Raw genomic sequence first — 16,019 nt, 5'->3', positions numbered from 1 at the left:
TTTAAAATGCTTTGTAAATTGAAAAATATATACGTACAAAGGGTCTCTGACAGGCATTTCTTGCAAAATACTTTAAGTCAATTATTCTTTTAAAGGATAACAAACAATGGCAACTATCTTGGGCTTAAAAAAATTAGAGGTAGCAGCCTCGTTCCCCACTGCCCGCTGCAGTAACCGGGCAAGTGCGTGGGAAAGGAGCTGTGCTAGACTCGTGATGAGAGCCCCTCTGCTGGAGGAGAACGTTTTTTCCCTCCAGGAATTTTAAAGGCATGACATAGAGCTCTTCAAAATCCTTCGTCACTCCCGACGTGGCTGGGTGAATTAATCCCATCCGGCAAGATTACAAGTGTCATAACCACTAAGTACCCTTGTTTCTATCCCAAAGTGTTTGTTCCCATATGAAGAAGCCACAGGGGACACCACTCATTGGCTTCAGCTTTATCAGCTTTATCCTGGGGGTGGTCAGGAGACCGATCTCAAGTCTTCCCCTAGAAGGCATTTCCTCTGCATCCCAGGGTCTGCGAGGAGGACCATGGTCCCCGGGGGTGCTCTCTGACCTGCCTTCTCCTTTCTCCTCATTTGCTTCCAGGAATAGCATTGCTGCCTCGGCTGTGTGTGTCTTCAACCTGAGTGCCATCTCACAGGCCTTTAACGGACCTTTCAAGTACCAGGAGAACTCGCGGTCTGCCTGGCTGCCATATCCCAACCCCAACCCCAACTTCCAGGTAATTCTGGGGACAAAGGGGCACTCCTCCATGGTCAGCCCTTCAGCTAGCATGTGGAGAACTTGTGTAGCCAGACTGGCTGGGATAATTTAAACTCCCGGTGCATGCAGCATGCAGCTGTGAGCTGCTGCCCCCCTCACCCCTTGTGGACGGTCCCACACTCAGCTTGCCTCATGTAAATAGACCGAGGCCTTTTGTCCACTGAGGCGCCTGGACCGAGAAAGGGCCTTTTGTCAGCTGTGAGGCCAGTGGCTGCACTGAAAAAGGCTAGCATAATGCAGCAGGTTGGGAATCCGAGCTTCAATTAGGACTAATGATGCTGGACTCCGTGTCCTCAGACGCTCTGATTCCTGATGAATGACACTGTAATGAGCGGGGTCCAGGGCACAGAGCAGTGGAGGTGAAAAAACAGAATCTGAGCTCTCACTGGCGAATGTGGTGAGGTTTCCTGTTGGGGTGAACGAGATGCGATGGGGCAGCTAGGGGTAAAGAAGAGCAGATGGCGGCTATTCAGTCATAAATCGCAGAGCTGCAGCACGTTCAGGCTGTCAGGGGCTCTGTGCATCATCGACTACCATCTACGCGTGTTTAGAAGAAGCTGAGACGCAAAGAGATTAAGCAGTTTACTCGTGTGTGGTCGGTCAGCAGATGTATTAGTGAGCCCAGGCTGCTGCAACAAAATAGCACAGTTCTGGAGGCTAGAGGTCCATGATCAAGGTTCCGGCCAATTCAGTTTCTGGTGAGAACTGCCTTCCTTGCTTGTGGAGGGCCACCTTCTCACTGTATCCTCATGAGGCTTTCCCCCAATGAGCAAGGAGAGACGCTAATCCTAAGAGGTCAGGGCCCCACCCTTATGACCTCATTTAACCTCAGGTACTTCCTTAGAGGCTCCATCTCCAAATACAGCCACCCTAAAGGTGAGGGTTTCAACATACGAATCTTGGGGAGACACAGGCATTCGTCCGTCACAGCAGGCTTCCCTTGAGGGCCCTCCTTCTGAGAAGAACTTTCATAGCGTCATCGCCACCATCATCATCATCATCACCATCAAATGTAAGTTTTAGCACCACCACATTCCCAACCCTGGGTCAGTGCTTCACACGCTCCAGGCTGCATTCTGACAATGGTGCCTTGACTGGTGACTACTTCTCCCACAGATGCAGAAGGACATTGAGCCTAAGAGCACATAACTCGGGCCAAGGACACTAGCTGATTAGTGGCCGAGCTGGGACCCCAACCCCAGTTCTCAGACGCAAAACCCTAACCTCTTCCAACCAGAAGCACTTTAGTTACCATAACTAGTCACTGCTCAAACTGGGTCCTGTAGCCAGGCCTCCACACTCTGGTTGGTTTATCATCCTAACACATAAAATCTCTGGCTTGTGAGAAAGCTGGGAGCATGGAAAAGTTCAGTTATTTTACACTTTATTGGACTTCGGCCAGGGCTATTCAGTTCTAACTGTTTTGATTTTTTTTTTTCCCCTGAAGACCATGGGGTTGGGAATTGGGAGGGGTTACTGCTTTACCTGAGCGAATTGCTTGGCCTCTCCCATCTCATGTTCTCATCAGTAAAGTGAGGAAGGGGGGCTATTTTAGGAATATCTGTTTTATGTGCTTTGTCTTAGTTTCTCCTCTCAGCAGTTCTATAAAATGGGGCATCATTAGCCCTGCTTATAAGTCAGGAAACTGTGTGATCAGATTTATATTTATTATCCAAGTCTTACTAGGAAGAAAGTTCAGTGCTGGACAAAGCAGTTCAGGCAAGCCAACAGCTGAGTGGGAGCGAGATGTGAAGCAGTCACGTTTCCTGCTGACATGTGCGGTTCATGTAATTATTAGCTGAACACCAGCTCTCTTTCCCCTTTGTTGAGTCTCTGCATCTCAGCCTACCCGGGTCCCTGAATCTTGGGGTAAAATTTAACTGTTTAAGAAGGTTCGTTGTAAGGATAGACTAGGAGTTTGGGATTAATAGATACATATTACGTATAAAACAGATAAACAACAAGGACCTACCATATAGCACAGGGAACTATATTCAATTTCTTATAATAACATATAATGGAAAATAATCTGAAATATATATGTGTATTTATAAATGGATCACTTTGCTGTACACATGAAACTAACCTTATAAATTGACTACACTTCAATAAAAAAAATAAGAATTAAAAAGAAAGCCCGTTGTAAAATCCTGAAGGTTAAAAAGCAATTAACAAAGGTGCTCGCTCTATTTATAGTGTTCTTTTAGCGTCTTGATGTTTCTATTGCAAAAGTCTTCACAGTGAACAGTAATTTAATAAACCTTGCGATGCCTGACCTCCTCCAGGCAGTGGATAACTTTCAGCCTGGGTGTATTTGTCTCACACAGCAAATCCCCTCATTTCCTACGGCCACAGCCATCTGGTCTTACAATGCCAGCGTCACACTGAAGGGCTTACTCACGTTTGTGAGCTGGGAGTCGGGCCCTGCAGTGGAATCAGTGAATCCCTCAGGATGTGGCGTGCATTTCAGACAGGAAGCTTGCTCAGCTGAGCTTGTCTTCTTCGGGTAGAATTTAAGATTTCCTTGGAAGCTAAGTTGTGGATTATGGTGATTCTTTCTATAACTCCTGGTGCAAATAGGTACCAAGTGTTTTCTTTTTGTTTAGCATATTTGATAACCTTGCTAACATAAGGCGACCCTACTGACTTCCGTGAGACCGTCTAGGCTGGAAAAGAGTGGGAATGTGTTTTCAATTAAGGATCCCTCCACTGGTTCTGTTTAAAGGGCCTTATGTTTGCAATAACCAACAATGGAAAGTGCTTTGATTCTTTTTTATTATTGTTTGCCTACTAACATTTGGAATTCTATGCAGTTCTTGCATACTAGGAGCAGCTAATTAATTATCGGAGCAGATATGTGATTCAGGTTCAGGAAGAAGAAAGGGTTAAGAGGAACAGTGCATCATTTTTTCAAGATTTAACGCAGAAATCTCTATTGAAAACAGTAACAAAACAGAATAAAACCCATTAATTTTGTCAGTTACAATATAGCAACCACGGTAGCAGGTGCTGTAAAAGTCTGCCCTGTTAAAGGCTGCAGTCCCCCAAAGTCGTCCAGACTTTCTTGTCTCACCCAGCAGGACAACCGTCCATCACTATCGGAAAACATTATCCAGACCCAGCAGCACGGCTGCCGTGGGACAGACTCTGGAGTTTTCTGTGCAGTTTTGATTAGTGCGAATCAGAAATGATGGAGCTGAAATGGAAAATAGACCCTTAGACGTGGTCAAGCAGACGAGGAAGCCATTGCTGGAAGGCCGAATGAAGGGGCTTGGCCGAGCTGTCCGCACCATCTGGTGTGCAGTGCGTGTTTGTAGCAAGACAGGAGGAAGGTGCCGTCACAGTTGGCGCTCCCAGTGTGAGGCTGTGACCGCAGATTTGCCACCTAGCTCGCTGGTGGTCTAGGACAAGGGTGGATCAGTGGTCCCTGAAACAAGCAAACAAGAATGCAAGTCTCACTGTCCAAGAATTAGTAGAAGTATTGATCCTATGATTTTCAGAGGCGTTAGCAAGACACCGTTATGGATTGTGAGCCACACGAGCACGATGGCTATGTTTTTACTATTTTTACTGTTTTCCTCTTGCCCAGAGTCCCCAGGGTGTCACACAGACACTGCGGGAGCCCACTGTACAAGGCACAGCTAGAGAATTTGCAGCCCATTAGAGAGCGAGGTGGGTTCCTTGTGAGCTAATGAATGTACGCTATAAATTTAAATAGCCTTCAAAATATTTGAAAAAGAGTCCTTGGGTGAGATGTTCATCATAAGCTGGTTAGAGAAACCAGGCCATCGTAAAGTATACTTTAAAACCAGTCCTTGGCTGGCAATTTTGTCACTCAGTTCCAACCTATAGGGTTTTTTCTCACAACACCAAGCAATTCTCCAACGCCAGCTGTGCGTCCTATGATTCAATTCAGTTCTGACACTGTTTCCCCAGAGACAGCATCAGATCCCACAGGTTAAGGGCTCAGTCCTGCAAGACTCTCCCTGACCCTCACTTCAGATGTTAGCTTCAAGTCCAGGTTGGCACCCATGCTTCTGCCCTATGGTTCCGATGACCCCCCTCTTTAATTTCATTAATTGGCTCATGGAACTCAGAAACATTTTACTTACTAGATCGCTGGTTTGTTATAAGGGAAATAACTCAGAAACAGCCAGATGGAAGAGATGCAAAGGTCAAGGTCTGGGGAAAGAGCATGGAGCTCTCTCTGAGCTGGACATACTCCCTGAATTTCCATGTGTTCACCAACCTGGCAGCTCACAGCTCCGTCCTTCTGGTTTTCCTGGAGGCTTTGTTACACAGGCAAGATCGATTCAATCATTGACCATTGGAGATGGATTCAACCACTAGCACCTTTCTCCTCCCTGGATGTCAGGGTACTGGGACTGAAAGTTCCAGCCCTCTAATCACATGGTTGGGTCCCCTGGAAACCAGCCCCGATCCTTAGGTGCTTTCCAAAAGTCGCCTCATTGCCGTAACAAAAGACATCTTTACTACTGTCATCACTTAGGAAATTTCAAGGGTTTTAAGAGCTCGGTGACAGAACAGGGATGAAGACCAAATATTTATTTCTTATTACAAATCACAACATCACAGTGACAGTTGAGGTTGCTGACTTATAAGACAGGGGGTCCAGGAGTGAAAACCACAAGGGGTCTTGCCAGGCAGTCCCGGCCCACCCAGGCCTCCAAGTATCCCAGGTCCCCAGCGTCCTTAAGAGCAGCCAGAGGTCCTCAGTTTTATATTATGTCTCCTGATTTCTATGATGTCAATTTAAAAAAAACAAAAAACACTGTGCGTAGAAAGCAAAACCCATGTCCAAAACTTCACCCAGCAGGCAGACTGCTGAATGCCACCTGGGCCTGAAATACTGCTGCTGGCTCCAGGACGAGGAAACAGCCAAACACTGTCGCCCTCAGAACTAGAACTCACCTGGATCGGCTTCAGACCAAGTCTGGTAGAGCTTCCACTTCGTAACACATTTGTTAACAGGCAGTGCTCTGTCTGCCAAGTGTTGCTATTAAATATGTTAATGACATTAAATCTCCTGACACAGCCCACCCCACCCCCTGACACAACTGCCGTGTGTTCATCCATTGATTCCTTCCTGTCTTTATCTATTCATTCATTCCCTTTAGCCTCTGTGGCTCAATGGACCATAGAATTGCTGCTTCCATGAGGACACACTGACCATTTACTGTTGTTTGAATGGTTTCTCTGTGCCAGGCGCACAGCCTTGCTCCTCGGCACGTGCAAGCACGTGTGATTCATGTACAGATGCTCTCCACTGAGAGTCCCCGTTGGCCTCACAGCCGCCCTGCGCAGTGAGCAGGGGAGGTATTTTCTAGACACTTGATGGGTCAAGAGACAGGCTGAGAGGCAGGGCCTCACCTGAGGCCACGTGGCTCCGGGTCACAGAGCCGCATCCTTCGTCTTCACCTGACCTTCCCACTGCCTGGCACCCAGGCCGCCCCTGCCAGGATGTGACATTAAACCGAGCACTGGACCAGTTTCAGAATGCATTTCGCTGCAAGAGTCTTTGATTCGACAGTCGTGCTGTCGTTTCCTGGCGTGGGAGGCACTGTACCCAGTGCGTCAGGAGTACCGGCTGTTTCACAAAAGCCTTTTCCATCTACTTCTGCACCTCTAACCGATTATAAGAGCAAGTACTGGAAATGACATGTTATAAAAGGAGTTTCAGATGCTATGGACAGGGAATTTGTTTCCACTAAACCTACTTAGATGAAGCTCTGAGGATCAGCCTTTATTGGTACCAGGACTTAAAGTCTATGAAAGAAATGGGAGCGGTTGGTGCGAATTTTCTGATTCTGCACTCTGCCCCAGGAAAGCTCGGCTGGCTTTCCTATCCCCCTTTTTACCTCATCTTTGCCCAAAACCATCCTGTGGAACACCTGCCAGCCTCCCTACAACGCAGCTCTGAATTGAATTCTCAGCAATTCCCAGGCCTGATTTCCCCTGTGTCTCCCAGATTTCTCTTCATGCTACTTCTGACCCGAGACGCCCCCTCCTGCCCATTTCCTTCTGATTTCTTCCTCCCCCCGCCACCTCCCTTCCTCCCTCACTTCGTCTGTCTCCTTAGCCCCCTCTCTTCTTGCAAATTCATCATTGTTGGGGAAGAAGACATTTCTCTCTCTCCTTCTTGGTTCTTCTGACCAGTCGAAGAATTAAATTGACATGAGAAAGATTAACAGGGGAAAAGCAAACAAATTTTAATAACACGTATGCATTGGAGAGACCAGGAAAACCAGTTAACTCCCCCAAATGACTGAAGCCCTCACCTCAAATTCACCTTCAGCTAAAGATAAAAGAGGACCTTGCGGGTAGCAGTTTGGGTCTTCAAAGGGGAAGAAGGCAATTGACCCAGAGATAGAAAAGCAAATGTTTGGTAAATAAATGCTTGCTGGCCCAGGAGGAGACAGTGAGACACAGCGTGGACCCTGATCCCTGGGCCCTGCCGAGTTTCCCTACCACCCTCAGGCCGTATTCTTTGTAGATGTTTCTGGACGTACTCTATTCCAGGAGCAGACCCTCTACCTCATTTTTTTTTCTTTAAGCAGTTAAGGGGAAGGTCAAAGTTTTTTCCTGAATCTCTTCAGCCTTCATTGTTTTCAGCTAGAAATAACTCGCATGCCCGAGAGACATTTCAGAGTGTCAAGTTTTGCTCCCCTACACCGTGTTAGTTCTCAGATGCTAGACTCTAAACAAATTTTTTTGTTTCTTCTAGCTTAGAATATGAGCACAGAGCAGTGAGCCCAGCTTAGTGTTTTGCAGCCCACGTGAAAGGCAGCAGAGCAAGGCTGCATGGCTTACAGATTACCATGACCTCGTTCTATCTCCTTGGAGTCCAGACCTTACTTAAAGACCTGCCATTCGTTCCAAGGAAAACTAGTAAATCTACGTGATGCGTTGGCTGCATTTCCAGTGTGCGAACCTGGTTTATCTGACAGATAGAATAGCCTGCATTTAGCCAGACAGCTCTCAAGGGGCTCAACAGGTGCTGAGGAGACTGTTTAAATTCAAGTTAGCAATGGCTTCTACTTTCGTTTTTTAAACTTCTGATCATTCTTTTATGATGGAGTCAAGAGACTCTCCAAATATAGTGAGTTCAGATCTGCAATAAGAGAGACTCCAATGACAGGAGCTTTCAAGGGAAATGGAGAAGCAGGCATGTTTGTGCACTCCAGTCATTAAGATTCCAAGTCAGCCTCCAGCCGGGGTGGCCACGGTCAACTGTGGGTGTGCAGGGGGCTGGCTCTGGTGACGGCCTGTCTTCCTCTGCAGTGTGGCACCATGGACCAGGGCCTGTACGTGAACCTGACGGAAAGGAACCTGCAGGATGCTCAGAAGTTCATTCTGATGCATGAGGTGGTACAGCCAGTGACCGCAGTGCCCGCCTTCATGGAGGACAACAGCCGCTTCTCCCACGTGGCTGTCGACGTGGTGCAGGGCAGGGACGCGCTGGTCCACATCATCTATTTGGCCACAGGTAGGAGCTTGCCCTTCCTTGGAGAAGTCTTTGACCATCGTCTGATTTCACTTTTTACATTCCAAACACTCGATCATGCTTTGGGTCTGTCCTCTTTCCTCCAAGCCGCAAAGCCCATCGGGCTCCCTCATCTTCAACATCCTCTGGAAATAATTTCATTCTCTTTTTTAAACTGTGTTAGTCATAATTTTAATTGGAAAGGCAGTGCCTGACTTCTTAACTATTGTTTCTTAACCACACGTAAGTCTTTTCTTGGCAAGACCCTTTTCATTTGGATAATTTAAGACAGTGAAATTTGTTAGAGGAGCTCGCTGGGTGAAATTCTATCCTGGGATTATCATATGATTTCCGATTGGTTTAAAAACAGTGTTCACAGCAAGAAATTCCTATTGTAGGACGGTATGGAGAAGCATTCTGAAGAATATGTCTATGGGCATAAATAACAAAATATTTTATAGAAAACACAGGAAACAATGCTGACCCAATTATCAGTGACAACTAGACCCATCTGGTTTCCATAGTAACTCGCCTGTTGAAGGCAGGTGCCATCTTAGTTCATTATAGGAACAGCACTGGGTGTCTGAGGCCAGCCTCATGGCTGTGTCTTAGTTTCACAAACTTGCCCAGCTTTTTCTTGCCTTCAGGTCCTCCCCTACAGAGCTCCCTCTTTGTGAAGTCCACCTCACCTCCACGTCCTCTGTCCAGTGTTTGGTGTAATTGGCACCTTTGCATAGAATACAATTTTCATTGTTGTTAATAATATCTTATATCCATCAGCTGGTTAATTTTATTGATGAAATTACTGAGATTTACTAAGGTTTTCCTATCTTGTGGTCCATCTGAGCACTGATGAGTAAGATGGTGAACAGACAGGCAGTTTGGCTCTGCTGAACCTTACAGGCCAGTGGGGACAACCGATAAGAAGCCAGCACTAAGAAAACTCTGAGAGAGGAGATGACAAGCTTATGCAGTGGGTGTGAATAGAGGGAGGTGGCAGGGAGAGCCAGGGAGCCTCCTGTGCTTGGCCGGCAAGGTTGGACTCTCCTAGGAGGTGATGGTTAAGCTGAGAGCTGATTTCGGAGGAACAGCTGGCCTTACACGAGGAGGGAAGCAGCCAGGGTGCCAGAGGCAGGAGTGGGCAGCTGTGGCCGGGGCCGCTGTGTGGTCAGGTCAAGTCAGGACCGAAACGTAACCACTGAATCACCAAAGGAGGCCACTGGTGCCTCCAAAGTTCCATTTGAGGGAAGAGTAGGGGGACAGGGAGGGAGCACAGAGGAAGCTGGGTGGAAATAGCTACTATGAGCAAGGCTTCCAGAGGTATTCGGGGAAGACCTGGAGAAGATGGACCTGGTTGCCTTGGGGACGGAACTTCAAGTCTGTTGTTTGTTTTAAGAGCAGACAAGGAATTACCATCACAGTGTCTGTCTTGCTCACTAGAGAGCAGAGGAACCAGGACTCTTTTCCTGCCATTTTTATCCTAATGCCCCACAGCAGTGAGCCTACCATATGATGGGTTGAGGAATGAATGAAACGGACCTTTCCAAAGTTTTTCCTAGTTTTTTCTCTTTTTTCCCATAAATGTTCTGGTTGATGTGCAGAGAATAGAGTCCTGTTGGAATTCTAAGAGGCTGTTGAGTTCCTCATCAGTACTTGGAGGGGGGATGGTGAGGGGGATGGGCTGGCCCTGAGCAGGTCTGGGCAGGTCAGTGCAGAGCAGCCTGCGGCCTCAACCTGAGAATTCTGAGCTAGTCCACTACCAAGGCCTTGGGAAGGTCACGTTTGTTTCCATTGTGTTTATGAGGATTTATAGTGAGCTTCTGATGATTTCTGGTGACCCTGTCCTTCTACTTTAATTTTGACAATTATCTCAGTCAGCTCAGGCTGCTGTAATGAAGTACCACGGACTGGGCACCTCAAACAAGAGACATTTATTCCGTGCAGTTTTGGAGGCTGGAAAGTCCAAGCTCAAGGTGCCAGCCGGTTTGTTTCCTGGTGAGGGCTCTGTTCGTGGTTTGCAGATGGCCGTCTTCTTGCTGTGTCCTCACACGGTCCTCTCTCTCCTGTCTCTTCTTATAAGGGCACCGATCCCATCATGGGGCTCCATCCTCTTGACCTGGTCACCTCCCAAAGTCCTGACCTCCAAATGTCATTGCTTTGATGATTAGGGCTTTGACATGACATTTGGGAGGACACACACTCAGTCCACAGCAATGAGCAACTTGTTCTATTACTATTTAAAACATGCCCACTGGATTAAAATATTTGATGATTTCTATTGCAAACAACATGTTCAAACAGAATCTAAATCAAAATAAAACAGACCAGTTTATGGAAATGTAGTTTGGTGCAGCCATTATGGAAAACAGTATGGAGATTCCTTAAAAAACTAAAAATAGACTTACCATATACTCCAGCAATCCCACTCTTGGGCATATATCTGGAGGGAATTCTAATTTGAAAAGATACATGCACCTCAGTGTTCATAGAAGCACTATTTGTAACAGCCAAGACATGCAAGCAACCTAAATGTCTGTCTATGGATGAGTGGATAAAGAAGTTGTGGTGTAATTATACAATGGAATACTACTCAGTTGTAAGAAAGAACAAAATAATGCCATCTGCAGCAACGTATATGGACCTGGAGATCATCATTCTAAGTGAAGTAAACCAGAAGGAGAAAGAAAAAAACCGTATATCACTTATATGTGGAATCTAAAAAGATACAGGTGAACTTATATATAAAACAGGAACAGACTCATAAACATAGAAAACAAACTTATGGTCACCAGAGGGGAGGCGGGTAGGGAGGGATAAATTTGGAGTTCAAGATTTGTAGATACTGACTACGATATATAAAGTAGATAAATAACAAGTTTATACTGTAGAGCACAGGGAACTATGTTCGATATCTTGTAGTAACCCTATAATGAAAAGTAATATGAAGACGAATACATGTATGTTCATGTATGACTGAAGCATTGTGCTGCCCACCAGAAATGGACACAACATGGTAAAAAAACAAATATACTTCAATAAATGAATGAATGAATAAATAAATAATAAATAAATAAAGCAGACCAACTTAGATAAATGAAAGATCTGAGGTGAAATTATGGTCAAGGTCTGTGGCCTTTAGGCCGTGCAGCCTTCCGGAAACATGCTTGCCCGGGTCAGTTCTGCGTGCGTTCATGACTGGGCTCCTGCCCTTCCCTCACGTCCCCCTCTCCCACCCCTTCCTTCGCTCAGGCTGCAGGAGCTTCCTGGCCCTCTGATCCTGTCTCTATGTTTGCAGATCTGATTCTGATAATGGTATACCACAAGCCCTCCAGCAAACATGCCCTACCCAGATTCACTTTTTTGTTCTGCAGACCTGATTTTTTGCCTTTGTGTTAGTCCACTGCCTATGGACAAATTCAGTCATGGCATATACAGCAAGATGCTACTAACTCAGATCCCACGCTGGGGTTACAGGAGAAGACGCCATGCATGGAACTCTTCTGCAGTTTCCACGCCTCGCAAGTCAGGTTGTTAAACTCAAGGCGAAGGGGAGTTTGCAGTGAGTGAAGATCCCTTCAGGGAAACAACCGTGGGTACATGGCGTCCTAAAGAGAGCCCTGACCCCAGCCCTATTCAAAGACTTGGGGCAAACGCACAGAGGATTATCCTGGTGGCTGGATATGTAGATGGTGTTTAAGTTTGTTTAGACTAGCTTGATGGTTCTAACTTGAGGACCTCTATAAATTACAAATTCCATGTCACATCCAGGTTCTAGATCTTTTCATTTATCTCTTATAGCACTGATTAATACTTCTTGAAGGAAATATCTTCTTTTGCAAGTTTTAATTCAGAATAAGATTTAGCTTTAAAGGATATCATTTTTAATGATCCAGCAGACAGATTTCTCCTTTACATCTAAGGCATTGAAATGTGAAAATGGAATATTAGAAAAACTATCCCAAAAAATGCAGATCCATTTTAGCTAAACCTGCTAAGCACTGAACAACTCCCGAGAAGTAACGGTGACAAAGATTACAGAATGTGACTTTTAAAATTCAAAATTCAGTATGGCCTTCTGTTTACATCTGGCTCTAGTAGAGTTCCATCAAGGCAAACCTTGGAGACATTTCTTAGGAAAGCTGGTATTGAGCACACGTGGCTGCATCCTTACCGTCCAATTGCACACGCTGTAAGCACTCAGCTGGTAGAGCATGGGTGTAACATCCACAAGCAATGAAGCCAGGATACTTCCTTCTGTGCTAATTAAATCAGTTTGAGAGCTTGGGTTTGGGAATCCGGTTTGGTTATACCTTTATTTTATCTCACCTGGACTTTACTTGAATAAACACAAATTGGAGAACACCTGCCAATGGCCATTTGAAAGCTGGTTAATTTTATTTGTCAGTATGATCTAAAAATCGAAGTGAAGTAGACTTCCGATACTGGTGAGGTTCACGGTGCTTCTTGCAGCTCGAATGGCACTTCCCTGCTGGCCGTCACCCCGCTGAGTCGAACTGCCTTTCCCAGACACCTTCTGGGTCCTTCTCCCTGCTACTCCCATCTCTCTCCTCGGAAATCCAGCCAGGGTGAGGCGTATTGTCTGGTCTATGACTGTGCTGATACTTTGTAAGTTATTCCTTTGAAGGTCTTCTCAGGGCAGGAGGCAAAATGGCAAATGGTAACTCCTTTTCCGAGTGGAGTTCTGTAAGTGACGGAATCTTATATGCAAATAGTTGCTCAGTTCTCTCTACAAAGATAGGATCAGCATCGCAGGGGATCTTGGTTTGTGGAACACCATCTCCTCTGGCTCCTCACCTCCCTCTGTGGTCCTCCTCTGCTTCCTTCCTCCATGTAGTCTGCCTGCCCCTCCCGTGAGGCTGTTGCTCTGCTCTGCCCTTGCTATGGCTGTTCTAATTCTCTGTTGCCTCCCTGGAAATACCATTCAGCTTCAAGGCTTCTACTGTTCTTTCTAGGATGAAATATATTACTTTATTTTCACTTGGCTTCCATTCCAGTGCATTACAGATCTGCTGCTTCTCTGGTCTTCTCTCTCGCTCTTACTCAGATACCCCATCCTGTAGGCTTGAACCCTCTGCCACCTCTACTAACCATTTATTTCAATTGTTCCATGAATACTTATTCCCTTAATTCAAACCTTTATTATTTCTAAAGTACCATTTTAGACCAGTGTTGGTTCAACGAGAACATGGATAAGACTCACCTGGAGGGCATGTGCAATACAGGGTCCAAAACCCAAAATCATGAGATGCTGAGTCAGTCCGGAGAGTGGTTGTTCCTAACAGGATCCCAGGTCAACTCAGTGCTGGGCATTTCTGGACCATATTCAAGTAGGGCTGCTCCAGAGGAAATAATGATTTTTTTTTAATGTAAAATCGTCTCCGTGTAATGAATGTACCTTGCCTCTCCCTGTGGTTGAGCCCTGACATCATTGTGATTGATTTCTAATCATTTGTGATGCAGACATAAAGTCTGTTTACCCACCCTGGGCCCAGCAGACATGTTTACAATTCATCTCAGTCGTTGATGGTGTGATTTGCTAACTAGTTAGCCAAACAGGTGTGACTTGATTTGAAAGAAAATGTTTTAAGGCGCAGCAAGCCAATACAGAGTGATTAAAATATATCAGGCTAAAAAAAAAAGCGTCAGAAATTATAGCTAATGGAGCTTGGTGGTCTGGGCAGGGGCAGGCAGAGGTATCGAGGATGATTGCCCTGAAACAAAAGAATTGTGTCTGCACATTTCAAACACACCATGTTTGAGGAATATTGACTCAGAATAAATGAACACTAGATGTAGTCAGGTTATGTTTTAAATGGCAAAAATAAAGAATTATTTAGGCATTCAGGAGGGAAAATATCTCCAAATGGAAAAAATAAAATTAGGTGGTCCCAGAATACTCCCCAGGTGCATAAATCCATGAAACGTGAACTAAAATATTCTGAAAAAAAGAAAATATGAATCAAGAGTATTATATTCAACCAGAAATAAGGAGAACAGGCAAACATTCCCCAAAATGAAAATCTCAGGCAGTAGAACAAATAGCAGGGGTGTCTTTTACAAACACAAAACAAGACTAATCACTGGCGAGATTCAGTCAACAAACGATGAAGAAGCTTTGAGAAAGAAAGGAAAACAAAACAAAACAATAGTGGAACACTCAATACCAGATTTCAGGTAAAACAATGTATATAAAAATTGGAGGGAAATTGAATGTGACTCAAGCATTTTATTCTAGGCTAATCTTCCCTTCAAAGAGAAAAGTACATGGAGAATTTAGGGCTATAGTGTCTGTGATTTCTTACTTTCAAAAGAGAAAACCTCGATTTCTGGTCAAAGAAGAAAATCAGAATAGAAATCTCAGGAAAGAAGCCATGGAAAAGGGATGGGTGGCGAGCTGAGTATCCGTGCTAATTTCAGATGAAAGAAGAATTAAGGCGTCCCACAGAACAGGAAGGGCTCTGCGAGCTGGTGGAGCAAAGTGTGCCGGGAAAACTTAAAGACGGTACACGGACTGGACGTGTCTTCAGCACTTCCTCAGGTTTTCTGGGCCTTCCTTGCTCCTGGACCCTCAGCCGTTTCCTCTGTCTCAGCTGCCACCTGGGCTGACAGATTCCTAGGCAGGACCAGCGTCTTCCAATTGATGCCAACTCCTGGTGGCCAGGCCCTCCTGCCACTTCTGGATGTGGATAAGACCTCACATCGCTGGCCTGGGATGTAGCTTCTCAAGCAGATGCTAAAGGGTCCGGGAGGTGCAACCCGGAAGTGCAGGGGGTTGTGCGACCTGTGAGGCGAGCTTCAGCCAACGCGAGGCGGGACATGGGAAGGAACCAGCTAATAAATTTCCTTTTTTTTTTTTTTTTTTTTCCCCTCCGATGGGCTGTTGAGGACAAGGTTCTCCAGGGAGCCAAGCAGATGTCTCTTTGTGGCTCAGCATATAGGCATGGCCCGTGGTGACCCCTCACATGGCATGACCCCACCCTTTCCCGCTCCGCTTCTTCCCTCACTCACGCAGCCCTGGGATTGTACCCCTAACAATGCATCAGTTTGTAATCCTTGCTTCGCGTTCTACTTTCTAAGCAAGCTCACTGAGGAAGAATGCACCCAAACCCGCAGAGTCCCAGGGCTACTAATGAAGGCAGGGATGGATGAGACATGCTCTGTAGACCATTAAGATTTTAATCCAAGTATAGTAATAATAATAATAATAATACCAAGAGGAATAGAGTCTGTAGATGTAATGAGATAAAATTAAGTTGTACTGGAGTTGAGCGGATGCTTAATCCAGCATGACTGCTGTTCTTATAAGAAGAGGAGAGACACACAGGAGAATGACATGGACCAACAAAGGCAGAGACTGGAGTCATGTCGCTGCCAGCCAGCGAGCCCCAGGGATGGGCGGCCACCACCAGAAGCTGGGAAGAGGCAAGGAAGGCTTGTACCCAGAGTCTCAAGGGAGCATGGCCTGGCCGACACCTCGCTCTCAGGCTTCTAGCCCCCAGAACTGTGAGCTGATAAATGCATGCTGCTTTAAGCCATCCCGGAGATGGTATTTCATTATATGAGCCCCCGGACATGAATCCGCCTGGTGTACTCTCACTTTGCATCGGACCTTGCAGCCAGATTTGAAGCGTAGCCCGGCTTTCTCCTGCTCCCCTGACATTTCTCAGTGCCCTGAACTCAATGAACAAAATTAGTGCTTCACTATAACTTTATGTCAGGCCCAATTAA

The 16,019-nt window shown here is 45.9% G+C and overlaps 1 protein-coding gene across 4 annotated transcripts in view; it reads left to right on the top strand.

Moving 5' to 3' along the window:
* SEMA5A (semaphorin 5A) overlaps positions 1–16,019 on the top strand; it is a 444,304-nt gene that overhangs the window by 310,825 nt on the left and 117,460 nt on the right. For all 4 annotated transcript variants that reach the window (XM_074356161.1, XM_074356152.1, XM_074356145.1 and 1 more), the window contains 2 exons: positions 590–725; positions 8,069–8,273. In XM_074356161.1, coding sequence (XP_074212262.1) covers positions 590–725; positions 8,069–8,273 — 341 coding nt within the window. The remainder of the gene's footprint in view (positions 1–589; positions 726–8,068; positions 8,274–16,019) is intronic.

The sequence above is a fragment of the Camelus bactrianus genome, chromosome 3 (genome assembly GCF_048773025.1).
Source record: "Camelus bactrianus isolate YW-2024 breed Bactrian camel chromosome 3, ASM4877302v1, whole genome shotgun sequence".
NCBI classification, from domain to species: domain Eukaryota; kingdom Metazoa; phylum Chordata; class Mammalia; order Artiodactyla; family Camelidae; genus Camelus; species Camelus bactrianus.
Note: the sequence above shows the minus strand (reverse complement) of the source record. Positions and strands in the feature narration are given on the sequence as shown.